The sequence below is a fragment of the Pelodiscus sinensis genome, chromosome 12 (assembly GCF_052426305.1).
Source record: "Pelodiscus sinensis isolate ZL-2025 chromosome 12, ASM5242630v1, whole genome shotgun sequence".
Taxonomy (NCBI): domain Eukaryota; kingdom Metazoa; phylum Chordata; order Testudines; family Trionychidae; genus Pelodiscus; species Pelodiscus sinensis.
Genome location: NC_143063.1, coordinates 5,974,862 through 6,002,454, shown reverse-complemented (window position 1 = coordinate 6,002,454; position 27,593 = coordinate 5,974,862). Strand labels below are relative to the sequence as shown.

Genomic DNA, 27,593 nt, shown 5'->3' with positions numbered 1-27,593 from the left:
TGGTTGTTAAAGTGGGGGAGTGTTTGGTGCGATGGCTAGCCATGGGCACTGGGGAAGATGTCATGAGATGCCTGTAGAGCCAGTGCAGGGTGGATGGGGTGTGGTTCCAGGTGTTCATGCTGCAGCAAAAGGGATTTAAATTTGGGCTTGCGTGAGGTGGGTGGCTGGTCACCTGTCTGCAGGCAGCAGAGTGAAAACTGCTGACGGGAACAGCTGATTGGGAATTGTGGGACACTTACTGGAGGCTAGAATAAGGAAAAAACGAACCCACGACCTTGAGATGTCTACACTGAATATTTATTGAAAACACAGCAAGGAGAAAAGAAAAGTCCTTTGTGGAACTGGAAGTTTTTTGTTGAAGAAAACAGCTGGCTTTTTGTGTCGAAAGTTGTGTTGTAGCATACATACGCACACGCTTTTGTTGACAAACGACATTTTAACACCACAAAATTTGCCAACGTAGGCAAGCCCTACCGCTCACATCCTCATTGTTTCCTTCAAGTTCCCTGGGGAAAAACACAGGGATGGCCCCCGTCAAGGCTGTTCAATCATTACTTACATCTCAGCCCTCCAATCCCAGTGGTTTGTATTAATCAAAGTTGGCAATTGGCATAAAACACCGCATCAGGGGGGCTTGTTTCCTGGCTTCACTGCCCCGCGAGTTGCGTGTAGGGCAGGCTTTCACTTGCAGCTTGTTTTGTGGGGGACAAGGGGGCCGCGCGGGTTCGCTGGGGGCCCGCAGTCCCGGACTAAGGGGTTGGGAATCTAGTCCCATGGTGCGGGGTCTTCTGCGGAGCGGCTTGTTTACTGTGACAAAGCCGGTGGGAAAGCTGCCCCCCCCCCCCCCCCCCGGGATTTACTTCGGTCTGCGGCTCCCACACTCCCGCGTAGCGCACAAGGCGCGTGTGGAGAGGGGCAGAGGCGATTTACTCCACTGGCCCGGCCCCTCGGCCGCGCAGCTCCGCAGGCCCCGCCGGCCCGTCCCCTCAGCCGCCCGGCCCGAGCCCCGCGCGCGACGCTGAGCGAGCGGCGGCCAGGCCCGGGGGAGGCGCTCGGCCGGGCCGGCAGGGCGGAAGGAGGGGCCCGCCGCGGCAGTGCGCTCGGCAGCCGGCGGCCGCGGGGAGCGTTAGGCCGCGGAGAGGAGGCGCGGGGCGGACTGGGCCGGGCCCCGAGGCCGCGATGCCGCTGCTGTTCCTGGAGCGCTTCCCCTGGCCCAGCCTCCGCACCTACACGGGGCTGAGCGCGCTGGCGCTGCTGGGCAGCGTCCTCACCGCCTACCGCGCCCTGAGCCAGGGCCCCGCCGGGCAGCCGGAGCCGCCGCCCGCCGCGGAGAGCGCGCCTGGAGCCGGGCCCGGGCCTGGGCCTCTAGACATCGCCTACTACCTGCTGTCGGACAGCCTCTGCGTCTGGGTGAGCGGCGGGCCGGGGGGCAGCAACAGGGGGGGGCCCTTCGATGTGCAAGGGGGGAGGAGTATAGGGGGAGAGGGGCCCTGGGGTGGGCAGTAGGGGGGGGGGAGGAGTAGGGAGGAGAGGGGCCCTGGGGTGGGCAGTAGGGGGGGGGGAGGAGTAGGGAGGAGAGGGGCCCTGGGGTGGGCAGTAGGGGGGGGAGGAGTATAGGGGGAGAGGGGCCCTGGGGTGGGCAGTAGGGGGGGGGGAGGAGTAGGGAGGAGAGGGGCCCTGGGGTGGGCAGTAGGGGGGGGGGAGGAGTAGGGAGGAGAGGGGCCCTGGGGTGGGCAGTAGGGGGGGGAGGAGTATAGGGGGAGAGGGGCCCTGGGGTGGGCAGTAGGGGGGGAGGAGTATAGGGGGAGAGGGGCCCTGGGGTGGGCAGTAGGGGGAGAGGAGTAGGGAGGAGAGGGGCCCTGGGGTGGGCAGTAGGGGTGAGGGGGCCCTTGGATGTGCAAGGGGGGAGGAGTATAGGGGGAGAGGGGCCCTGGGGTGGGCAGTAGGGGGAGAGGAGTAGGGAGGAGAGGGGCCCTGGGGTGGGCAGTAGGGGGGGGAGGAGTATAGGGGGAGAGGGGCCCTGGGGTGGGCAGTAGGGGGGAGAGGAGTAGGGAGGAGAGGGGCCCTGGGGTGGGCAGTGGGGGTGAGGGGGCCCTTGGATGTGCAAGGGGGGAGGAGTATAGGGGGAGAGGGGCCCTGGGGTGGGGAGTGGGGGGATAGGAGTGGGGCCCTGGGGTGGGTAGTGAGGCTGGGGACAGGACTGGAGGTAAAGGGACCACGGGTCGGGTGAGGGGGCTGTAGGGCAGGTAGCTGGGCTAGTGGTCCTGGAGGGGCTGGGAGTATGTAGCTGAGCTGGGTGAGAGGCTAAGTGTTCAATGAGTGATATTGGGGGGAGAGGGTGACCTGTGGATCCAGCTGGTGTGATTTCCCTGATGCCCAGGGACCAGCCAGGCCTACTTCCTTGGGAAGGACCCCTGTTATCCAATGAAGCAAAGCAGCTGATTTGGCTGCCATCTTCCTCTGGGGATAACAGGGTTGCCTGAGAAAATTGTTTTTTTCTCCCACAAACTAACAGACCCTTGTGTAAATAGTACAGACATGGTTCAAGCTCCTCCTGCTGTAGTTCACATAGTGGAGCTGGCCACTGGATTGAATCCGAACTAGGTAGGCAGTAGGGATGTTAAAATGTGTGTAATTAATTGACTCTGGAACTGCTGAAAATTTACATGTTGAGTGGCAGGCAGTTCCCTGGTAGATGGATGTAGCCTATAGCCATCTGAGTAATCAGTAAGCATGAGTTTATCAGTTGCCTGATTAAACAGCTACACTTACATCCCTGATATACAGTGACTGATAGCTGCTAATGTGTGATGAGGCTGGTCATTAGTTTGTCTGAAATGAATTGTGTGGTCTGAGTCTGACTTCCAAGATTTAATTTTAGAGGTTAGACAGAAGTCCGCTATATCTGTTTCTGGCCAGTCTAAGATTTACACCAGAACTTAAACTGTCTGTGCCAGAAGTGATGGGTAAGAAAGTGTAAATTGCATCTTAAGTAAGTGCAAGTTTGCAGTGGGAGATTTTAGTTTAAAGCCAGTGAGGATCCTTTTTTGGGTTGGAGGCCATTGATCCACAGAAAAAAAATCAGTTGGTGGTCACACACCAATAAGAAGGAAAAAAACCCACTTGTTGATGTGGCCACCAACTGAGAAGCAGGAAGAGAAAGCAATAACCATCTCTTTCATTCTTGGAACTGAGGGTGCAGGAGCGGAATGGGAGTGAGGGGTCTTGGCAAGAGATAGGGTGAGGTTCCGAGGTCTGAGTGGGAAGAAGAGTGCAAGAGAGGGGTTGGGGGTCCTTACCCGGTGCAGCTCCCATGTGGGCACAGGTGGAGCTGCACCCCCTGCTGCTCCCATTGACTGGGAATCATGGCCAATGAGGACAACGTGTGGAGGATGCAGGCAAGTACTTCCCTGCACTGTCATGCCTCATGCTGGAGAGGAGAAAGAACTAGGGATGTTAAGTAGCAATTAATTTGCTAGTCATGTAGTCAATGGAATTTCCATCGACTAGTTGATAAGCACTTCTGCGTTCTGCCTTTGAAATGCAGCAGGGGCTCTTGTGCATTTCAAAGCGGAAGCTAGAGTCTGACCCTGCGCGAAGCTGCTGACTCCCAGGTGGGCAGCTGCCCACTCCTTGTTGCTTTGAAGCCTGTGCAGGTTGGGAGCCGGCAGCCCAGTGTGGGCTTGGAAGAAGCCAGGCTGCAGTAGCCCTGCCCATGGCGTGGTGGTCACTCCAGTCCAGCCACTCAATGCCATTTAATCAGTTAACTGGTTAAACTTAACTTTTAAGTGGTTGTCATTTAATGGGATTTTACATATCTAGCATCTACACTACAAAAATTGCTGCCCCAGTTAGAGTTCTGTGTTGCTAGCGTCAGCAGAGTGGACAAACAGTATGTACAGTCTACAGGAATGTAATTCACTTTGCCTTTAGAACTGGTCCCTACAGGTCAGGATTGAGTCACATTGTGAGATGCAGTCTGGAAACCATTTGCTACTGTTCATAGAGCACCTGTTCTCTTGTGGCAGTTTTCTCTGTATGGTGATCAGTTTGGCAGATTTCAGTTGTTAAATAAATAAGGAGTTAAAATCACTTGATTATACATTTGAATGTTAAAAGCATACTTTGCTCTTTTGGCTTGGACCCAATTTTTAATTTTGGGCTCAGATCAAAAGATCATGGTTTACTAGTCTTTATTGATCCTTTAAAGGATTTTTTTATGTATTTTTCTCAGTTGGCTTTGTTCTCTGTTGTAAAACCATTGGAAAGCTTGGAGGATCAAGACTCAGATTGTGTTAGTTTATATGTACACGGTGTAAAAGGAAACAAGTGAGATTGTAAACCAGGAGTGAGCAGTAATTTTTGCAGGAGGGGGCACTTCATGAATTTTGATACAGTCATGGGCCAACTCTGTTCCCCCTACACTCCTCTGGAAGGGATGGGGCTTTGAGAGAAAGGGGTGGGACTAGAGCAAGGGTGGGCAATAATTTTGGGTGAAGGAGGCAATTGTGACTTGGGGCACGGGACTGGGGTAGAGGGGGTTGGATTGTGACCTAGGGCAGGGAATTAGGGTACAGGAGGGGGTGCAGGGATTTGGGTTGTGAGCTAAGGCAGGAGGGGACTGTGATCTGGGGCAGGGATGGGGGTTGGGGTGCTGGATCTGGGAGGGGATTTGGATACAGGATTTGGATACAGGCAGAGGATTTGGCTATGTGGAGTAGGGGGTGGGAGTGGGGGGAAGAGGGTTGGAGAAGGGAGGGACTGGGGTGCCCGAGGTAGACTCTGCCAGGAGACTTACCAGCCAGCAGCAGCTCCTGAATCTGCCTCCCTGCCTGGTACAGGCTGCAGCCATGTGCTCTGGAGCCCCTTGTGCTTCATGGCTGCCTGTTATCGAAACAGGCAGCTCCCATTGGCCAGTTTCTGGCCAGAAATTGGCCAGTGGGATTATGCTGAGGGTGGGAGCAGCTCCTAAACTTTTCCCCTCCTCTTTGGCTCATTGTTTTTAAAGAAAAACCACACCACAGCCTCATTTCTGAGTGGTGTTAGGGTGGGGTGAGGCAAGTGGGGAGCCTGCCTGGGTCTCCCTGCAGTGTCTGTGGGCTGGATCTGGTGCCTTGGTGGACCATATTTTGCTCAGGCCTAGGCTAGAGGCTACAAAGAGAGAGACAGAGTGTGAAAGAGTGAAACTCTGAATGTGAGACACAAACTTTGTGACATACTGTGTGTGTGTGTGTGACACATAGATGGGCAAATGTATGGGACAGTGACTGTGGTGGGGGGCACAGACAACAGTGTGGCACAGACTGTCTCCTCCTCTCTCCCCCCCCCCCCCACTCAGCAGAGAAGAGGTATGAAGGGGGGGGAAGCACGAGAGAGTGCACGCACTGAAATCTTAGAAATGTTAGAAACAGTGCACTGCCTCTTAAGACAGACACTCCTCTGAGTCACTTACCATCGATGCTTCAGATTGGAACAGCTCCACAGTTTGTCTCTCTCTCCTGGACCTGTGCTCTGCAGACCTGTGGTACAGGGGAACACCCTGACTTCAGCATTTCCCTCTCCCCTCCACCACTAGCAGGAGAATCCTGGGAGCAGCTCAGCTGCAGGATGGAGCAAGGGGGCGGAAGGGCAGCAGCTGCTGCCTGTAAGTATGCATGTTCCGTGAATCAGCTTGGCAGGCCAGATCTGGCCCCCAGACCTGAGTTTGCCCATCCTGTTGTAGACTCTTTGTAGCCAGGAAGATAGTCATATGTTAATTATGGCTGTTTACCCATATGTACGTACATGACAGTTTATTCTTGGATTAGAAGACTTATTGCCCAGGTCCTTCAGGGGAAGAGGCTGGCAGTGTGAGGTTGCAGGAGTCAGGGCAGGGCCTTGGGGATGTGGTTGGGGAGTGAAGAGGGGCTCAGGCCAAGGGGTAGTGTGCAGGAGTCATGCCAGAGAGTGAGGTCTTTAGGCTCCCAAGTTGGTTAGGCGCTTTGGAAAATGTTACCTTGTGTCCCTAAAGGTTTTTGTTGTTGGGATATATCCTCTCATTGTTTCTTTTCTAACTTCTTATGTCTTGTATAATTCAAAAGTTAGGATTCATTGGCAAAACAACAACAACAAAAACAGTTTAAGCAATTCATATTTTCCAATCATTGTGGTTTCATTGAAATGAGTGTCGAGCTCTAATCCCAGAGAGACTTAAGTGGCACAATTACAGATAGGTTATATTGATTAGATTTTGACACCTGGTATGAATGATATCATTGTGAATAGTGAACATGTTTATACTGGAATATTATGACTTGTGTTTCACAATTTAAATATAAATGTAGAGAGATTTAGAAAATTTTAGCACTTACCAGCTATAGCCTAATTTTGCTTGATGTCTGTGTTATGCAACTACCAGTAACAGGATGTGTAATTAGATTTACATGTTGGAATCAGGCATAAACAAGCTTTTATGGCTTCTGTAATTTTTTTTTTTGAAACTTTAAAATATATACTTGTAACTTAGGAGGGAAATAACTTGCTTATTTTAAAAATAATTCCATGTAAAGGACCTTGCCAACTTATATTTGTTCCCAAATGTAAAATTTGCCAGCATGTTCTTATCTAACCCAAGACTAACGGAAATATTTCACAATTTTAAAAAAATTCAATGGAAACAAGCAAATAAATATTCTCATGTAATGTTTGGGACGCAAATATTCCAAAACTAGACTTACCTGGTGTTGCCCCTATCCTTCAGGGCAGGGAACTGGCAGTGGGGGGGAGGGTGCAGGAATCAGGGCAGGGCCTTGGGGATGTAGGGGTGGAAGGCAGGAGTCTGGGGCTATGGGAGTATGTGTCCAAGAGTGAGGGGATGAGAAGGGGCTCAGGGTAGGGAGGGGGCCCATCGCAGCTGGCCTTCTGTTTTCCCTCCAGCCTCCCCTTGGTTGGTAGGGACCTTCTCCTCTCCTCCCTCCCCCCCCCCCCCCCCCCCCCGTGCTGTGGCCAAGGGCCCTGGAAAAAAGAGTTTGGGGCAGAGGGGCTACTTACCTGATCTGGTGGCAAGATAAATGATGGTGGCAGGCTAAATGATGGAGTCCCAGCCTTGTTGGCCACTCTTAGCGGTGCGGCTGCCCCAGTGGTCAGTCTGCAGTACAGCTTTACCCTACACTCACTGTGTCTAGTAGCCACTTGCAGTATCACACCCTTTTCTCTGTGCCCCTTCCCTTTCCATGTTATTGGAAACAGTCCCATTCCAGCACTTTCTACTTTCCTGGCACAACAAACCTTGACCTGCTTTGTTAGAGAAAGCTACATACCACATTTGGTGGTCCTAGCTCTTACTGTTTAGGAGGAACAAAAGACAGGACTATGTAGCACTTTAAAGACTAACAAGATGGTTTATTAGGTGATGAGCTTTCGTGCGCCAGACCCGCGTCCTCAGATCAGTATGTGGAAGAAAATCTGCACAACCACATATACCAAAGTGATACATTCAAAAAAATGAACACATGTGAAATTGACAAATAAAATTTTAGAACAGAGAGGAGGTGAGGGGGGAAGGTTAGTGTCTGTGAGGTAATGACAGGGGTGATAATAGGGGAAGTTTATGTGAGGTAATGACATTGGGGTGATAATTGGGGAAGCTGTCTTTGTAATGGATGAGATAATTAGAGTAACACAGCTGCATCTCTATCACTGTTTAGGAGGAGTTCTTGAACAGTCACAGGTGGACAGACAGATGCACACTTCTAAAATATATAGAAAGTTTAAGAACTTGGAAATGACAGTGACTATAAGCAAATGTGACTGACTTGATTATTATTGTCTGTGCTGGGAGAAAAACAAGAAGTCAGAGTGTAAACAGGGAAAAGTAAATGATTTTTAAAATAACTGAATAATTTGTTGAGGTGTTTATACTAGGATAACTTTATTTGCTGAATATGTGATTTTTAAATTGACAATGTCCCATTTAAGTACTATATTTTTAAATGTTAAAGTTTATGAACTTTATTCTAGAAGCTGTTCATATTGATTTGTACTTACTACTAAATCTGATACAGTTTAAAAGGTCTTCCTTACATTTGTTAAACCTGTCAAGTTAAATGACGATTACTAATCTAAACTAGGTGTTTCGTTTAAAAAATATTTTGAACAACTTATTAATCATTTTTGAATTCCGCTGACCTGATAAGCTGAGTACTTGAGCCATTGCTAAATTTAAAGCTAGTGGAAACAGAAAGTAAAATTTACCAGAAACAAAAATGAATCTGACTAGTCACTTTTATCATCTAAACTTAGACTGATAAGTAAACTGAATAAATAGTAAAAAGAAAGTCAAATTGATGAAGTTCATGTTTAATAATAGATGATATTAATAAAGGTAAAGAAATCATTTTCCTTGCAAATTTAGGGGTGGTAGTTTGGTTATCAGTAATGATGTTGTTGATCATAATGTCTCTTTCTTAGACTGACATCAGTTTTTCCACAAATAAAAAATATTGACATGTGTGCCACTGTACATTCCCTAGAAGTTAGGTTTTAAGAAGGGATACCTCTATAGGTTACTTGAAACTGCATAATAACCAGGGGCAAAGGATAGTGCCCTCTTTTATGAACAGGACTAAAACACATTTGATTTCTTTTTAGGTACTGGTAAATACTGCCTGCTGTTTTCTGATGCTGATTGCTAAAATAATCCAGTGTGCAGTATTTGGTCCTCTTCGTGTTAGCGAGAGGCAGGTAAGTAAAATGTATGATGTTTCTAGATGAATTGTCTGCTATCACATACTTGTTGATCTGTCTCTTGATTCCCTTCGCAAGTTTTTGGGTTTTTTTCTAGATACTGTAAATGATTTTAATATCCGGTTTGGGAATGTTGACGGTTGTGGAGATAAACATTTAGCATCCTAACTTTTTAAAAAGTACAAATGTTGTTCTTACTTTTTTTTAATGCTGTAAATCATAAGATAAATGTTGCCCATATTTCCATCAAAATTACTTCTTTTTTAACTGCAAGCTTAGAAGGTGATTTGTCTATGATTTGAAGATATCCCTTTTTCATGTTTTGGAAATGCACATCCAGTACAACATACGGAAGTTCAAAAACCAATAATCCTGTGACAGGTCATACCTAAGCATCCATAAATTTTCTGGTTTGTTTCTGAAGAGGAACTTTAATTTTTGTGAACTGGTATTTTATATTCAAAGGACTCCTGTCAACTAGGGAACTACACTCCTGTAATACATTTTGTTCCTGTGCTTGCAAGTTCTCTTAATGTTAAAGTAAATTACGGTAGAGGAAAACAGTTCTATGTTTTGGGTTTTAGTTTACTTTGTGCATTTGATAGTGCTTTTTTACATAGTTAGTTAAACTTAATTGAGCAGTTAATTCTTTCTTCAAGCTCTGGCATGATAACGGAACTCTCATGCACTTTCAGTTTCTTCACAAAGAGAATGTGTCTTCTCAATGACAGTAGATAGACAGAGAGGGCAGGAGAGCTGAGCCGAAGCCCATTTATTACTGGCATTAGGCTTGCCCCTTTTCTGAACATCAGCAGGGAAGCAGAAAAATATTTGTAAGAAGATTTCAGGACATACACTTTAAAATCTATGCTGTCAGGAAATTGAGTTATTTTGAAAATTATTTTTCAAAAATCAAATTGACTGTATCCTTTCAAAATATTTCTCTTTTTATACACATGCATGCAAGTGCATGCACACACACATACAGTCATTAAAAAAATTGAACTGCAGATGTTTTTAATGCAACAGGCATGCAGTGCAAATGGGGCACTTGTTCGTACTTATTCATAGATTTCTTGCGGTCTATCATATTGCTAATTCACAAACCTAAAAGCCTCTGAATGCAGAGCCTATACTTGAAAATTGAGCTACTCTCTCAGGACTTTGAGATTTTTTTCGGTTGTTCATGGTTGTGGAATTCAGTGCAGCGTCAGTACCAGATTCTGGAGTGTTCATTGTCCCTTGAGAATTTGAAATCTACTTTGATAGTTTCTTTTGAAAGGCAGGCTATATATGTTGGTAGGTCAAAAGTGTGATCATCCTGAAGGAATTATTAGCCTGTTCTAGCTGTCTTGCCTGGTAACTTTGTATTTTTATAAAGACAGTTTGATACAACTTTTTTTGCCTCCCTCCCATAAAACCTCCCAACACCCTGCAAATTGTATGGTAACTTTACTCTTGCAGTAACTAACCAGCATATGGTCTTCCTTTCTGTTTGCATGTGCGAGGGAATGTTTTTCTATCTCACTGTTGCTCATCTACTCCCTTCTTGCATATAGCCATTATGTTGGAGGCCAAACATCTTATACATTGAGTATTTTTAGAGGGCTAGATTTTTGTAACTTAATTTCCTGTAATTTAATGGCAGAAGGAAGATTTAATAATGTATATGCCAGCAATCATTTTCAGAAACGAAAATGGCAGTACTGTTTTGGTAGCCTTACAGCCACATTGCTATGATACTGAGGATCCCATTGAGATCAGGGCCCCATTATACTGGGCACTGTATAAATGCATAGTAGAAAAACATTTACCTACAATGCTTTACTGCCGTGTTGAAGTGGTACCAAAGGAACATCACTTTATCAATACTCCATAAGTGAAAGTGGTACCTAGTTGAGGCTAAATAGATGGCAGATAATATGGATGAAAAAGGATGTTTTAAAATAAAAAAAATGACAACACTTAGAGATGTAAAATCCTGTTTAATGAATTAACTAGTTAAACGTTAAGTTTAACTGATTAAATAGGGCAGGCAGGCTGGAGTGCGCCTGCTCATAGCACGTCAGGGGCTGCTCTGGAACACTCTTTGCCTGCAACAGGCCCCACAGGGCTGAAGCAACCCCCTGCCTGCAGTGAGTAGGGAAGCTTCTCCAGCCCCCACTGGTTAACCATTAACATCCCTCAACCTATGTTAAGGCCTAAATATATTAGAACATGCTTGTCACAAGTTTTTTTTTTTTTTAAAGTCAAACCATTAAGCTGGTGGAAGAGACTGGCTAAATGTCTGGAACCAGTTTGTTGATGTGTTAAATCAACTTTTGACTGACAGTAGCAGCCTCTTTTGCAAGTGTAGAGAGAATATTTTCTTCCATTTCAATTTATTCAAATTCATTCAAAGTTAAGAAATTAATGAGGTTATTGGAAACACAGGAAAGTGTGTGTTCTTCCAGTCTATGAACAAAAATGAAGTGTGAGAGGATGAGATTTACTAATTCTAAAATCTTGAAGGATATTGTGACCAGAAACAATCAGTTCCATTTTGCTAATTAAAGGAGAGAGAGAGAGAGAGTGAGAGCGAGTTTCAGTAAAACAGGTTTACATGTAAAACATGTTTTGATAATCTTGTATCTTATGTATCCAGAACACTTAAGGTAGTTTTAGTTAATAAAAAAAATGTTGGTTTTGTGCATTTTTTATTTTAATTTTTAATTTTCATCCAAATAGAGCTTGACACAAATCCCAAGTTAAAAGTATCACAATTTTCTAATATAATAATTTTTACATTTTTAAACAATTTGGATAAGTCTCAGGGGGTAGCTGTGTTAGTTTGTAACTTCAAAAACAATGAGTAGTCCTGTAGCACCTTAGGGTACGTCTACATTTGCTCCCTAGTTCAAACTAACGATGCAAATGTAGGCTACCAAAATTGCTAATGAAGCGGGGATTTACATATCCCGCGCTTCATTAGCATGATCTCGCCGGTGCGTTACTCCGCTCAACAGCTGTTTCGAAAGTGAAAGTGCGCGCTGGGACGCGTTAGTTTGAACCAAACCCCTTGGTTCGAACTAACGTTACTCCTCATTTTTTGAGGAGTAACATTAGTTCGAACCAAAGGATTTGGTTTGAACTAACACGTCCCGGCGTGCACTTTCACTTTCGAAACAGCTGTTGAGCGGAGTACGCGAGATCATGCTAATGAAGCGTGGAATATTTAAATCCCCGCTTCATTAGCAATTTTGATAGCCTACATTTGCATCCCTAGTTCAAACTAGGGAGCAAGTGTAGATGTAACCTCAGAGATTAACTATAGTTAATCATGAGCTTTTTTTGTGGGCAAAACCTTCTTTCCTAATATGTATATTAGTCTGTCTATATATGTTAGTCTCTAAGGGTATGTCTACACTGCCACCCTAGTTTGAACTGGGGTGGCTAATGTAGGCATTCGAAGTTGAAAATGAAGCCCGGGATTTAAATATCCCGGGCTTCATTTGCATCTTGCCGGGCGCCGCCATTTTTAAATCCCCCTTAATGCGGACTCCGTGCCAGCGGCTACACGCAGCACGGAGTGGGTAGTTTGAATTAGGATCTCTAATTCGAACTACCGGTACACCTCGTTCCACGAGGAGTAACGGTAGTTCGAATTAGAGAGCCTAATTCCAACTACCTATTCCGTGCCGCGTGTAGCCGCTGGCACGGAGTCCACACTAAGGGGGATTTAAAAATGGCGGCGCCCGGCAAGATGCAAATGAAGCCCGGGATATTTAAATCCCGGGCTTCATTTGCAACTTCGAATGCCTACATTAGCCACCTAGTTCGAACTAGGGTGGCAGTGTAGACATACTCTTAGGTGCTACAGGACCACTTGTTTTTAATCTGGATAAGTGTGAGTTAACCTACTTACTTGCTTGAATAAATATTTTTTATAGTGCATCTTTCTGGTTAGCAAACAGAAGCATTACATTTAATGTAAAGGCTATATTTGTTTGCAAATAAACATATTTTAATGGTTACCAACCAAAGAGAATCAACTTTCTTTAGACAAATACTAACAAGTACAAATTGAGTCTTGATTAAATCATGATTCAAATTGATTATTTAAATCCACCCACCCTGATGACAGGAATTTCCAATATTTCTTATTTCATGTTATTCTTAGGCTATCATTTAGGAAATAATACAGATGTCCCATCGAGCTGTGTGCATAGCTGGCCAATGATATCACATTTTCATACTTCTGTTTCCTTCACTTCCCTCTTTTACTTTTGCCTGTTATCTTTTGCACTCATCTTTTGATCCTTAGCTAAACAGAGACCATAGCTCCCTGGAACAGGGACTGTCCTTTTACTCTCTTCATTATTTAGTAGTTTTCTACTCCCCATTCTGCCACTGATTTGCTGTGTAGCAGGTTTCCATCTTGTGAAATACAGATACATTTCTGTCTCAGTGGTGCATTGTGGCATGTCATGACTTTAAGATAAAGAACCTGCATAAGTGCAAAGAATTATAGGATTTTTTGTATTAATAAAATTAACATAATTAAAATGTTATGTATTTGAGCTTTTAGCTATTTTGACTACCAACAGAAAGCAAATATCTTTCTTTTTAGCATCTCAAGGACAAATTCTGGAATTTCATCTTCTACAAGTTTATCTTCATTTTTGGTGTGCTGAATGTTCAAACAGTGGAAGAGGTGGTCATGTGGTGCCTCTGGTTCTCCGGGCTTGTGTTTCTCCACCTCATGGTTCAGCTCTGCAAGGATCGGTTTGAATATGTAAGTTTTTTCCCCTGTGTGTTTGGGAGATGTGAGTTCTGCTCCTAATGCCAGCACTGGCTCACTGTGGCTACGTCTACACTGCAAGCTTATTTCGGAATAAACTTTTCCGGAAGAGATCTTCCAGAAAAGCTCATTTCGAAAGAGCGTCTACACACAAAAAGAGCAACGAAATAATGTGTTACTTTGAAAGATTTATTCATCTCATTTAAGGCCATTCGGAATCCGTTCAGGCAGGGCATTAGGTCAGCAGTTGCTTCCAGGTGCTGCTGCCTGACACTATCTGAGATGCGTACTTAAAGAAACCCCACTGGACTGCCGTTTCTCAGCTTCTTCTGCTTGCTTGCCTACCTCTCCGAGGGACAGCAAAGCATTTCCACTGCGTGCTTTGGTTGCACTATGTATGGACACCACAGCACTCCTTGGCATGGAGCCAGAGCTGCCTCTGGGCATGCGATAGCCCCACACTGCCATGCAGCAGTTTCTGCAGGCGGGCTTCATGGAGCGGTGGGATGACCAGCAGAGGCTCCAAAACTTCTAAATGAGGAAGAAGACATTCATGGAGCTGTGTGCCTGGCTCGCCCCTGCCCTCAGTTGACGTGATACCCAGATGCAGCCTGCCACCACCCCTGGTGAAGCGGGTTGCCAGCGCCATTGGGAAGCTCGCAACACCTGACAGCTACTAGTCTGTGGGCAGCCAGATCGGTGTGGGAAAGTCCATCGTTGGGGCCCTCCTCATGGAGGTAAGGCACTCTCGAGCTCCAGTCCCCAGAGGGGTGGAGGAGAACTGGAAAGGGGGACCCTAGGGAAAGGGGGGGTTGGTGCTGTGGGGGGTAAGGATGTTAAGTATCATGTAATTGGCTAATTGAATAATCAATGCATATTTGCGTTGATTATTTGATTAGTCGATAGGGAAGCACTTCCCCTTTGAAAAGCTGCAGCAGTATTTCAAAGGGGCAGTGCCGCACAGCTCACGCGGGGCTCTGCACAGCGCTGCCCCTTTGAAAGGCTGCCGTGGCATTTCAGAGGGGCAGCGCTGCACCAAGCCTGAGGTCAGCTGTGAACTCCAGCTAATCCCAGGTTCGGTGCAGCACTGCTGCTTTGAAGTACCTCCCTCTTCCCCCACCTTGCTGCCTCTATTTGATAGAGGCAGCAAGAGGTGTGGGGAAGCAACTAGTCGACTAGTCCTTAACATCCCTAGCAGGGGGTAGGGTGTTTGTTGGGAGGTAAGAAGGGGAAGGGAGGGGGACCTCCCAAGAGCCCTTGTACCCCTTTTGATTCTCTGTTTTGTTTGTCTCCTTCTGCAGGTGGTGAGGACCATAAACATCGTCCTGCTGCGCAGGGTCATCCGCCCAGGAGACCTGGACCCCATCGTGGCCAGATGTGGCCTGGGCTTTCCCAACTGCAGGAGGTGGGCGGGGTGGGGGGAAGGCGATAGATAGAACTCACATCCCCATCCATGCCCCTGACCACTGTGCAACCCAGAACATAAACAGGAAAGGATATTTCCCTATGGTCCTGCAGGCCCTGGTTGACCACTGTGGATGATTCTCAGACATTTTTGTGGGCTGCTCGGGGAGGGTGCGTTACACCCACATGTTCTACAACTCCAGCCTCTACCAGAAGCTGGAGGCTGACACATTCTTCCTGCAGTGCAACATCATGATTGGGGATGTGGAAATGCCACAGTGCATCGTGGGGAATGCGGCCTACCCCTTTCTGCAGTGGCTGATGAAGCCATACACTGGCGATCTGGACCTTGGCAGGGACCGTTTCAATGCCTGCCTGGGAATGGCCCGCATCCAGAAGGAATGCGCCTTTGGGCACTGGAAGGCATGGTTCAGATGCCTTCTGACCTGCCTCAGTGTGGGGGAGCACAACATCCCCCTGGTAGTGTCAGCCTATTGTATTCTTACCACATTGTGGAGAGGAATGGGAAGGCCTTCCTTCTGAGGTAGGGAGCAGAGGCTGGTCGGGAGGGATGGGCCTTCAAGCAGCTACGCACAGCTACTATCCGCCAGGCCCATCAAATGCACATCCAGGAGGCCCTGAGGGAGAGTTTCTCTGAAGGACCTCAGTAACTCTCCCCAGGGCCTCCACACTAGGGGCCTGTGCCTTGCCCCTCTCTGCCTTTCCCGCAACAACCCCTCACTTCCCTGCAGACAAAATTAAAAAAAACTATTTAGTTTGGAAACAAATAACTGCTTGCTTTTTTATTTGGGATAAAAATTAACTGGGAAAGAGGGAGGGGGGACTGTGAACCTTGGAGGGCAGAGGAGAGGCTCAGAGCTGGGGCTGAGACAGATGCGTGGTTCGGGTGGTAGTTCCACCTCATGTCCGGAGACCCTGGTGACCTTGGAGGGGGGGGGAGGGGAGTGCGTCCTGGGAGAACAGGGGGATCGGCAGGTGGGGAGGCTGGAGTGGGAGAGCTGCCTGGCAGGGGCTGGCATGGCAGGAGGAGCAGGGACTAGGACTGGTGCTGGGTACGCCATCATCTTCCAGATGGTGGAAAAGATATTGTGGCCCTGCTCCACATCTGGGCCCACCATTGTGTGCCATCCCCTACCTTTTGGGCCAGCTTCTGCTGCCTGTCCGTGAAGATGGACACATGCACCCTCTGATGTCTGCGGCTGGCTCAGATGCTGGTGATCGCCCCCAGTCACGGCTGGTCCAGCTGGGGAGAATAAAGAGAGGTGGTTAGTCATCCCTGGAGACACTGTCCTAGAGACCTTGTCCTCATCAGCAATCTGAGAGCAACAGTTCTTGGGGCAGAGGACGGTGATGTCCCAGGAGCAAGGCCATGTGTGGCCTGGACAGCAGGCCCTGCCTTACAGGGGTCCAGAGGTCCCCAGGGGTTTATGCTTCCCACCCCTCTACCCCCATCCCATGGACAAGCAGGCAAGTGAAGTGTCCAGCCACATTGGGATCCCATGGCCGGGAGCTTGGGCTTCCATTGAGGCTGCACACATATGCGCTTGGCAGCGTTGTCCCCAGGAGCAGGTGGTGCCTCAAGCATTCAGGCATGCCCATGTGTGGCACTCCAGAGTCGGTGTGCGTGTGCCCTTGTCCCCAGCCTCCTTCCAAAGGTGGCTGGTGGAGGGAGGGTATACCCCCCCAGACGGTCAGACGTGTGTCTGGCCTCCACAGAGCCTATGAGTGAAGCCCTGGGGTGCTTCAGGGCTGCTTCCTGGGGCTGCATGGTGCAGACTGGCGCTGCACATGCATCCACATGCACAGACTGGCGTGAGGGCCAGGCAGAGCGATGATCATTCTACAGTCCCATAGTGCTCACCACCCCTGCCCTGTGTGTATGAAAAACTAAGAGCACTCACCTGCTGTTCCCTCCCCATTATCAGAGCATGCCTGGGAGACATTCAGGCCTTGGGGCACCAGCTCAAAGGTGATGGTGGTCACTGTGCTGGCTGTCTCTTCCTCCTCCAGCTCCCTGTCCTTCTGGGCTGGGACCCCCAGCTGGGTGAAGACAGGCGTCTCCAGAGCTATTTACAGCCCTTGACTGGAGACCTTTCTCAAATAGGCCACAAACCAGTCTCACAGAGCGCTTCAGCTGCCAAGCTGGCCAGCAGGAAGCCTCACGAGCAAAACCCCTCAGACACCTCAGCTTTCCCTGTGCCACAATCAGCCCTGGGCCTACATACATGTGAGGGATATTAGAAACCAATCTCACCAACCCTGAACAAATCCTCCTGGTCCAAAAAAACCAGCCACAGTTCCCGGTCTTTAGATCTTACCCACAAGAGCACCCTGGGCCGCACTCTTAGAATTTAAAATCTAAAGGTTTATTAACAAAAGAAAGAAAAGGTTGAAAGTAAGATTAAGGAGAATACATTACATACATCAGTCACCAAGTGCTTGATGCAGGCTCTCAGCAGAGATGTTACAAACTGCTATCTTACAAGTCTCTGGTGTACATCCTATATCAGGATGGGTCAGCAATCCTTCCCGGCTCTCTGTCCCTAGCAAGGCTGCATCTGGGATCAGTAGCAAGATTGAGGACAGGATTGAGACCACCTCATGGCATTTTATATTCATTCCTGGTGTCTCCCAAGCTGGAGCTCGTCACATGATGGCATTGACTGGTCTGCAGGTTTCCAGACACAGTCCTCTGGTGTGTATTCTCCCTTCTGTAAGCCATAGTTCCTCGGGCTGTGCTAGTTAGCATAGTCATTCACTAGACATTTCTTCTTTACAACAGGCAGTCCAGGCCCACGGCTCTGTCTCAGACAGAGAACCTTCACAGCACCAGCACACATCCCATATTCATAACTCCACATACAAACCTCATACAAGCACATGAGTAGTGTACATAGAATCAGTAGAGCATAAGCTTTTGTTTGACACTTGACATGGCCCACTTTGTCTCCCCCCTTCCAGTCTCCTCACTTTAAAATCCAATAACGTGACATCCGCCCCCTAGGATGCGGTGCTATTCTGCGTAGTAAGGGCAGGAGCGGAGATCCTGGAGGGTCTTTTCCTTGCCCCATAACCCAGGAGGGCCAGGATCTCTGCCCCAGACCATGATGGCAGATGGTCCGGACCCTGGCAGGCTCCTGGGAGCCCTGTGCATGGTCCCTGGGAGGGCCAATGGGTTCTTGGGGGGCTTGTGGCTGGGACATTAGTGTCCACATGTCAGGAACTGGCATCTGCATGGTGTGTTGCAGCTCCCAGGACCGGCTTCCTGCCACAAGCCCTGTCCCCAGTGTCTGCAGCTTTAAGAGCTGCTGGGGGACAGGAACTATAGAGTTGTGATGAGTGTGGATGGAGTGGCCAGCAGGGCACCTGTGTTATTTCCTGGAAGCCTCTTTTTTTGACAGAACTCCTTCTTCTGCCTCCACACACACCTTTTTCCGAAAAAGCTTTTTTGGTAAAAGCTATTCCTGGTAGAATGAGCTTTACTGCTGTTGGGAAAAAGCCCTCCATTATTTCACCTTTTTGTTGAAATAACGCTATTGAATGTGGACGCTTGTATTGTTTTTCTGGAATAATGCTGCAGTGTAGACGTACCCTGTATGTCCTTGATTGTGTCACTTAAAGCTTGTTTTTCAGAGATGTGAAGCTCCATGTCTCCCATTGACTTCAACCTGAGCTAGTAATCCTTAGCACCTCTGAATAACCTTAACCTCTGTGCCTCTGTTCTTTCATGTGTTAAAAATATTTATCCTCTTTCATAAAATGCTCAGATGTAAGGTTCCCTAGAATTACTGCTGTAGATACACTTTTTTTTAAAGTGTCCTTTCTGAAATTGCATTAGCTAAGAATTCTGGAAAACCACCTTTGGTTGATGTCCAGTTATTCAGGTAACCTCTTTCTGTCAGTAGTATGAAAGGTTTTCTCGATTTCTTGAAGTAAAATTACAGAGTAGAGCAAAAGAAACTGGATTTCATTTCACATGTATAGTGTCTGTGCAGTGTTCATGCTGTGTGTTGTGCCTCTGTCAAGAACTAATGGCACGAATGCATCTTCATGGGTACTGAACATTGTAAACTGCATCCCAAACTGTATCGGTATTTAGAAAGTTAAATAGAGAGTCACCAAGGAGAAGAATAATGAATAGGCTCAGGTACAGAGAGATTTCAAATGCCAAGTGAAAAGAGATGGAGGGATGCTTGGGTATCAGGTGGTGAGAGCTGTAGAAAACATGGCTTTTGCACCAATAGCAATGAGATTATGAAGAGCTAAGATAGCTCTAAATGAATATAGAGAGTGGAGTAGTGAGAAACAATGAATGTGAGCAATGTAATGGAGCACGCATTTAATGGGGATCTTAAAATGAATTAAGTGTCAGTTCAGTTTTAATTAAATAAACAAATTGGCCCTTCCACACACTACTGGGCCAGAACTGTCTATTATGCTGGACATATGAATAGAGAGAGAATGTACATTACAAAACGTAAAGCTTTCACACGCTAGTGCGTTAACCCGATATGTGTTACTTTACAAGCACTTCAGTTCTCTTTTTTTTTAATGGATGATTATTGGGATTAGAAAAATCAACCTAGTACTTTGAATAACCTTAGCCACTTGAGTATCTATAATGTACGTGCTGCTTCCTCAGCTCCAGTGTCCATGAATAAAAGCCTGGTTCACCCTTAACTACATATTTTATGACCTCTTGTACTCTGCAACTTTTTCCTGTTTTACAACCTGGCAAAGGTTGCCTTTCCAGCAGTTCAAGTAGTGCAGTAGCCTTGAGTGAGTTAAACTGAAATGAAATTGCTGGTTTACAGTTATTCCAGTGCACCTAATAGGAAGGTTATTTAGCATTTTTTCGTCTACTGAAGTTATCTTCTAGAACAGTGTTTCTCAGCCAGTGGTACGAGTACCCTTAGGGGTACTCGAGAAGTCTGGGGGGTACATCAACAAAACTGAAATTTGGAGAGAACTAAATTTTTTTGTGTTAAGTTTTACAGTGTTTTATTATTTTTGTACTTTTTACACACACAAATTTAATCGCCACCTGGCTACAATTATGTTGTTTAAACAAATGTGTTGCAATGGTAGAAAAAAAATGTGTATGTCTGAAAACTGTAGGTACTGGAGGGTATTTAAAAAAATATAAAGGGGTACTTTATTAAAAAAAAAAGGTTGAGAAACACTGTTCTAGAAGGCTGAGAGAGAGCAGGCTATAAAAGTAGAAATGCTTGTGTTTGATCCAGAATCCTTAGGAAAGGAGCTGGGACTTTTCTTGCTGAAGGAAAACATTGATGTCTGGATTGTAACACTTTTCTTGATAAATGTCTGTGGTCTGCCCTTGCTGAATTAAGGGAAGTATGAAGCTAAGTCCAACTCAAAGGGAAAAAGAGGAATTAATTTAACAACTGAATGCATGAAATCAACCGAATGCCCCAGACTCAAATTTTGACTCCCACTTTTGATGAGGAGATGGATCTAGATATTTTGCCTAATTCTTTTGACCTTAAATTAAGATGACTTTATATTTAGTATAAGCAAAGTATGTACGAATTTTCTGTCAAATTATATATAATCTTAAATAAAATGAAGGAACTATTTTTCAGTCAAAAGGATCAAGGTCAAGGGAGAGATTCTTGATAGCTCTTAAATCTAGGAGAAAAAGGCATAACTATATTCATTATGGAAAGATAAAGTTACATAAATTCAAATGAGAAATAAGACACAAATTTTTAACAGCAATGGACAATTAGTCATTGGAACAACTTACTGAGGGGAGCAGTGGAACCTCTGTTACTTGATGTCTTAAATCAAAACTAGATGGCGTTCTAAAATATACCCTCTAGCTCATACAGAAGTTAAGGCTTGGTGTAGAACTGCTGGATATGATTCTGTGACCTGTGTTATAGAGGTCATCACACTAGAAGGTCACAATGGTCCCTTCTGGCTTTAAAATCTGTGAATTATAGAATCATAGAACTGGAAGGAATCTCAAGAGGTCATCAAGTCCAGTCCCCTACACTGATGGCAGTACCAAGCACCATCTAATGTAAATGAAAGCTAGCGTCACAAGACCTTAGTGTGCACATTTTTTTTCTTTCCCCCTACCCACATAGTTGCTTAATTAGGTGATTGGGGTTGCATCGTTATTCAGGAAATAATTATTCAATAAATATTTGCTGTGTGAAAGCAACAGGGAGAGGAGCAGTTTAACACTATTTTGTATTAATCTGTTGCAGCTTTCCTTCTCTCCCACCACACCAATGAGCAGCCACGTCAGAGTTCTGACTCTGCTGTCTGCCATGTTACTCTCCTGTTGTGGTCTAGCAGTTGTCTGTGGAGTTATCGGCTATACACATGGAATGCACACACTAGCTTTCATGGCAGCAGAGGTGAGACTTCCTTTATATGCAAGTTGATTGGCACTGTGTCTTTCCTCTTAACTTTGGTTTATTGTGGGGCTTCTGCAGTTTGGTTTTTGAAAGTTTCCAGCAAGAAAGAATGAAAATAAGTACTGTCCTATTTTGCAATGCATTTGTGTTTATTCTGGAGTTCAACTTAGGATTGCAAATCATCTTTGCTTGAAGTCGTGGACACTATGATAAATGCTGACTACTTTTGGCACAGATGAAATCAAGAAAAAAACTGATGAGCATGTTTCATGAGAAATACAGGACGAATTAGGTGAAGTGTTTATTAGAATATATTGAATCAGTCCAAATACAGATAGAGAGAAGGAAAGAACTGGGAAGGAGGAATTAAGAGGATCTAGTACCACCAGACCTGGTGGATTTCTGAGGGATGATTGGAGGCATATGGTTAGAGCAGAGGTGTCTACTGCAGGGCTGTAGCAATTTAAATATTTGACACTCGTATTAACATTTCAGCTCAGATTGACTTGAACACACAAATGGGCCAGCAGGTGGAGTGAAATGGAAGGTTTGTCATATGAATGTTTCTCATAGCTGAGTTATTTCTAACATGGCCTCTTTCATTTTAATAGGCACCTCAGTTAATTCTTCCTGGGTTTCTTACATTTACCTGACGATGCTTGGGTCCTTAAGGAGGGGCTCATGGCAGCGGGCTGGGACTGCAGGGATACAGGAGTCAAGGTTGGGGGGGTGAAGAAGGGCTCTGGGCAGGGGACTCTGTGTGGGGGTGTGTACAGGGAAAAATGGGGGGGGGGCCCAATTGCCCCCACCAGATTCATACCAGAGATGCTTGCAAAGTGCATAGCTTGTCTGCCGCCTGCACTCCCCAGCCTGAGTGAGGAATGCAGCAAACGGTGCACTTCCCCTACATCAAAGAGCGAGGGGCAACAGCCAGCAATGTTCCTGTATGAATCTGGGATGTTCAGCCCCCCACCGCCTTCCCTAAAGGACACCTGGGAAGTGGGAGGCTTTGGGGCTGAGGCAGTCCCGGACAGAGGTGATAGGACAGCTGCAGCCAGTCCCTTTCACCAGCCTGTGGATTCTGTGTCTTTTCTGTATGGTTTTATGAGAAGCAGTCCTATTCCAGAGATATCCCATTTTCCTGGCACAATCAAACTCTTATGTAGCTTCAAGTTACTATAAGAGAAAGCTGTGTATGGCAGTGGTCCCCAACCTTTTGGGGCTGCTGGGTGTCCGGGGGCGGGGCCACTCATGCGCCGTGCGCCCGGGACGCAAGAATGGCTTGGGCCTGCCCTAGTCACTTGGCGGGCGCGCACAAATGCCCCGGTGGGCGCCATGGTGCCTGCAGGCACTGCTTTGGGGACCACTGGTGTATGGAATTTGGTGTTCCTAGCTCTTACCATTTAGGAGGATTTCTTGAACAAACAGACAAACTCTCTCAAATATATAGTAGATGAACCAGGCTCATTAATTTTTCTTGTACACAGATGTCTTGATTTCAGCTGTACCAAAAGTAAGCAGTACTGAACGGATTTATCATGGCTATCGCCTCTGCAGGCAAAGATGATTTGCCGTCTGAAGTTTAACACTGAGATAAAAACAGATGCATCTCTCATACCATTGTATTTTTAAAAACAAATTATTGAAAAATCAAGAAGTATAAATGAATTGATATAGGTGCTCAGGCCTTATTAACAAGTTATGGCCGCTGTCCTGACAGAACTTGCTTGCATGAGTGGAGTCTTTGATTTCAGTGAGCCTGTACTCGTGTTTGAAATTACTTGTGTGTGCGTGCAAGGTTGAGTCTCAAGAGGTCTACTCGCGTTCTTTTCTGTAGGCCTCTGAACATATAGTGATGATCCTCAAACTTAAAGGAAAAAGTAGTAAAAACTGCAGCAGAAAACTTTTGTCTGTGTGACACTTAAAAGGGACACTACCAACTATTTTGCATCTGTGTATATTTAATTGCACTGGATTTTTAAAAGTACAGGTTGAATGTCTCTGGTCCGGCAACATCTGTGTCCTAGCATGATTTTAGTTAGTCAAATGTTTGTTCATTATGGGTGTGACCAACTTTCCTACAGTCCCATAATGTTTTTTGCAGCCAACAGTCCTGACTTTTATTTGCCTCTAATTCACCCCTAAATGTCTAAGAGACCAGCAAGTAGCAGAAGTGCTTAATACCACTAAGCATAAGCATAATGTTTATGCTTTATCTACTTATTTTCTTGTGCCAAAACAGTAAAATTGTGTAACAACACTAACACTTTGATATGAAGAAAGTTGATAAATCTTGGGTAGGCATAGACTCATATAGAGTGCATCAGTACAGTCATATATTATTATGCATCACTGCAAGTGGTACAGTATTCCATTTATTCACGTTGGTGGGGGGGGGAGAAAGAGAGAGAGATTGACCCACTCTCTATAATACTGATCTCCCTTGCTTTGGCAAATTGTCTGGTTTGGCACCAGTCAGGTCCTGAGGTTGCCTGACTAGAGAGGTTCAACCTGTATCCTATTAGTCTCTCTTCTCATTTTGCAAACATTGATTTAGCTTTAGTCCCTTGTGTTTTCACTAGAGTCATGTAAGTGATTTTTTTTCAGATTCTAGCTAGGGTTTTTTCTCTTTGTGTTCCCTATCCCCCTCTCTTCTCATCAGGATGTCAGAGATGAGTTGTGAGGAGGCGTGTGAATTAGAGAGATAATAGTATAACCATTTAAAAAATTAACTGATGAGCCTAGGCTTATTGGTTACTATTAACAGTTACACGCTGGCTTCCAGCCCCACTCCCAGGGCACCTACTGTCATCTGTGCTTCCAGCGCACACCAGCTCCCGGGGAGCTGGCTCTGTGCTGTGGGCTCTGCAGTATAAAGATTATGCTGCACAGCCCACATCGCAGCTGGCTCCCTGGGCGTGGGGCTATGCTCCTGAGGAGCCAGCTGCGCTGCTGACTCTTCAGTATAAGCTTTGTAGATTTTCAGTGGTTACATGGTAACTTAAGTAAGTACTTTTTAACATCCCTAATGTGCATGTGGGGAAGTAGTGTTGTGTTCTGAAAGGACCTGGCAAGTCTAAAGAGCAGTATGTTACTTTCAAATAACGTTTAACATACTAAAGTGCAGTGCTCCAGATAAACAACCAAGCATATCCTATCAAATTAGGGATGTTAGCATTTACTGAGTACAGGATTAACCAATAAGCCTAGGCTCCCCATGAGCACCAGATCCACCTGTCCTCCCACCCTTGCGCTGCTGCCTGTGACAGAGAGCCAGCAGTGCAGAGAGTGAGGGGGGGAAGGCTGAAGGTGATACGCACAGGGAGCCAGCTTTTGGGTCTCCACGCATATCAGCTCTGCAGACCCACCTGCCCCTCCTTGCTGCCTCCTACTGAGGCAGCAAGGGGGGCAGGCAGGCAGCCCGCGCTTGTGGAAGCCAGCTTAAAAACTGGTTCCCCCCAGCACTAGCTCCGTGGTGCCATCTGCCCCTCCTCTGCCCTGTGAAGGAGCAGCTGTCCACGGCTGGCTGTAGACATAGGCTGGTCCCTGGCAGCAGACCCTGTCCACAGCTCCCTGCAGACAAATGCTGCGCTGCCTTCCACAGAGCAGCCTCTGTCCGCGATGAGCCTGGTCCCGCCATGGTCAGAGGTTGGACCCCAAGAGCAGCCTCTTTCCCTGGCGGAGTCTGGGCTCCCCGAGGACAGAGGCTGCTCCAGCTTCAGTACGTGGGTAGCTCAGACCCTCTGTGGACAGGGGGTACTGCCGGGGACCAGCCTCTGTCTGCAGCCAGCCTGGGCCACTGCAGACAGAGGCTGCTTCGCAGCAGTCTCCCCTGTTCCTTCCCCCTGCAGTGGCCTCTGTCTGAAGGGAGCGTGGACCCTCCACGGGTGGGACCTGCTGCTGGACCAGCCTCAGTCTGCTGGGAGCTCAGACCCCATGGATAGGGGTGCTGCCACCCCACGCTGCTGCCTCTATATCATAGGCAGGAGCACAAAGTGGCAGGCAGCCAGTCTGCACAGGGAACTGTTTTTTAAACAGCCTTATCCCTGGGGACTATCGAATTGTTGTGTAAATAGTAAGATTTAATGCAGTTACACGAGTATTCAATTACACTATATTTAACATCCCTGTATCAAGTTAGCCTCTTTTTTCTATAACTTTTTTCAGTTAAAGGAAATTTAATGCAAATGAATTACATAAATACAACACTGGGTTGAAATGTAATAGTATAAAAGGCAGGACATACAGGTGTGGTTCTGACAGCAACTCTAGTTTGGCTGTATTGAATGTGTTACAGTTCACACATAACTCCCTGTCTGATCATTGGTATTTAAATGTTATGCAATCATAGAATACTAGGACTGGAAGGGACCTCGAGGGGTCATCGAGTCCAGTCCCCTGCCCTCATGGCAGGACCAAATACTGTCTAGACCATCTCTGATAGACCATCTCTGACATTTTTCTAACCTACTCTTAAATAGCTCCAGAGATGGGGATTCCACAACCACCCTGGGCAATTTATTCCAGTGTTTGACTACCCTGACAGTTAGGAACTTTTTCCTAATGTCCAACCTAAACCTGCCTTGCTGCAGTTTAAGCCCATTGCTTCATGTTCTGTCCCCAGAGGCCAAGATGAACAAGTTTTTTCCCTCCTCCTTATGACACCCTTTTAGACATCTGAAAACTATCATCATGTCTCCCCTCAATCTTCTCTTTTCTAAACTAAACAAACCCAATTCTTTCAGCCTTCCTTCATAGGTCATGTTCTCTAAACCTTTAATTATTGTTGTTGCTCTTCTCTGGACCCTCTCCAGTTTCTCCACATCTTTCTTGAAATGCGGTGCTCACAATATTCCAACTGAGGCCTAACTAGTGCAGAGTAGAGTGGAAGAATGACTTCTCATGTCTTGCTTACAACACATCTGTTAATGCAGCCCAGAATCATGGTTTTTTTTTGTTTTTTGTTTTGCAACAGCATCACACTGCTGACTCTCATTCAGCTTGTGGTCCACTATAATCCCTAGATCCCTTTCTGCCGTACTCCTTCCTAGACGGTCACTTCCCATTCTGTATGTGTGAAACTGATTGTTCCTTCCTAAGTGGAGCACTTTGCATTTGTCTTTATTAAACTTCATCCTGTTTACCTCAGACCGTTTCTCCAATTTGTCCAAATCATTTTTAATTATGACCCTATCCTCCAGATTAGTCGCAACCCCTCCCAGCTTGGTATCATCTGCAATCTTAATAAGCATACTTTCTATGCCAATATCTAAATCGTTGATGAAGATATTGAAGAGAGCCGGTCCCAAAACAGACCCCTGCAGAACCCCACTTGTTATACCTTTCTGCCTTCCTGAAATCCATTGTCTCTATTTTGCTGTTCTCCCTTCTACCCTCCCTTAGAATTGTGAACTCTATGATTTCATGATCACTTTCACCCAAGCTGCCTTCCATTTTCAAATTCTCAACCAGTTCCTCCTTATTTGTTAGGATCAAATCTAGAACCGCTTCTCCCCGGTAGCTTTTTCAACCGTCTGAAATAAAAAGTTGTCTCCAATGCAGTCCAAGAACTTATTGGATAGTCTGTGCCCCGCTGTGTTATTTTCCCAACATATATCTGGATAGTTGAAGTCCTCTACCACCACCAAATCTTGGGCTTTGGATGATATTGTGAGTTGTTTAAAAAAAGCCTCATCCACTTTTTCCACCTGAGTAGGTGGCCTATAGTGGACTCCTAGCATGACATTACCCTTGTTTTTAATCCCATTTATCCTAACCCAGAGAGACTCAACACTTCCGTCTCCTATGTCCATCTCCACCTCACTCCAAGTGTGTTCTTTTTTAATATATAAGGCAACACCTCCTCCCTTTTTTCCTGTCTATCATTCCTGAGCAAGCTGTACCCTTCCATACACACATTCCAATCGTGTATTATCCCACCAAGTTTCTGTGATGCCAACAATGTCATAATTGTACTTATTTATTGGTACTTCCAGTTCTTCCTGCTTATTACCCATACTTCTCGCATTTGTATATAGGCATCTAAGATACTGATTTGACCTTGCCTCCCAGGTTTGCCCTGATCCTCCTTTCTCTCTGCCATTATAGCCCATGCTCCCTACCGTTTCTGACCCATCTCCCAGGTCTCCATGTTCTAGATGCTAGATAGAAGTATAATTCTGTGCAGGTTCTTGTACCATACTCCTCACTATAGGATCTGAGTGTTTTCCAGTAGTGGATTAAGCAATATGACTAATGAGTTTGTTCTTTCATCC

General features: G+C 46.2%; 1 protein-coding gene and 1 long non-coding RNA gene across 3 annotated transcripts in view; one reads left to right on the top strand and one right to left on the bottom strand.

The window, feature by feature from the left end:
- Window positions 1-275: 275 nt before the first annotated feature.
- LOC142831098 (uncharacterized) lies at window positions 276-996 on the bottom strand. The gene is made up of 2 exons (XR_012906767.2): window positions 861-996; window positions 276-506 (listed from the first exon to the last, which is right to left on the bottom strand). It is a non-coding gene; the product is annotated as an uncharacterized LOC142831098 (long non-coding RNA).
- A 36-nt stretch (window positions 997-1,032) lies between these two features.
- AMFR (autocrine motility factor receptor) overlaps window positions 1,033-27,593 on the top strand; it is a 50,179-nt gene continuing 23,618 nt past the window's right edge. For both annotated transcript variants that reach the window (XM_075940402.2, XM_075940401.2), the window contains exons 1-4: window positions 1,033-1,410; window positions 8,629-8,721; window positions 13,334-13,498; window positions 21,166-21,318. In XM_075940402.2, the coding sequence (XP_075796517.2) occupies window positions 1,180-1,410; window positions 8,629-8,721; window positions 13,334-13,498; window positions 21,166-21,318 (642 nt within the window). In that variant the 5' untranslated portion in view covers window positions 1,033-1,179. The remainder of the gene's footprint in view (window positions 1,411-8,628; window positions 8,722-13,333; window positions 13,499-21,165; window positions 21,319-27,593) is intronic.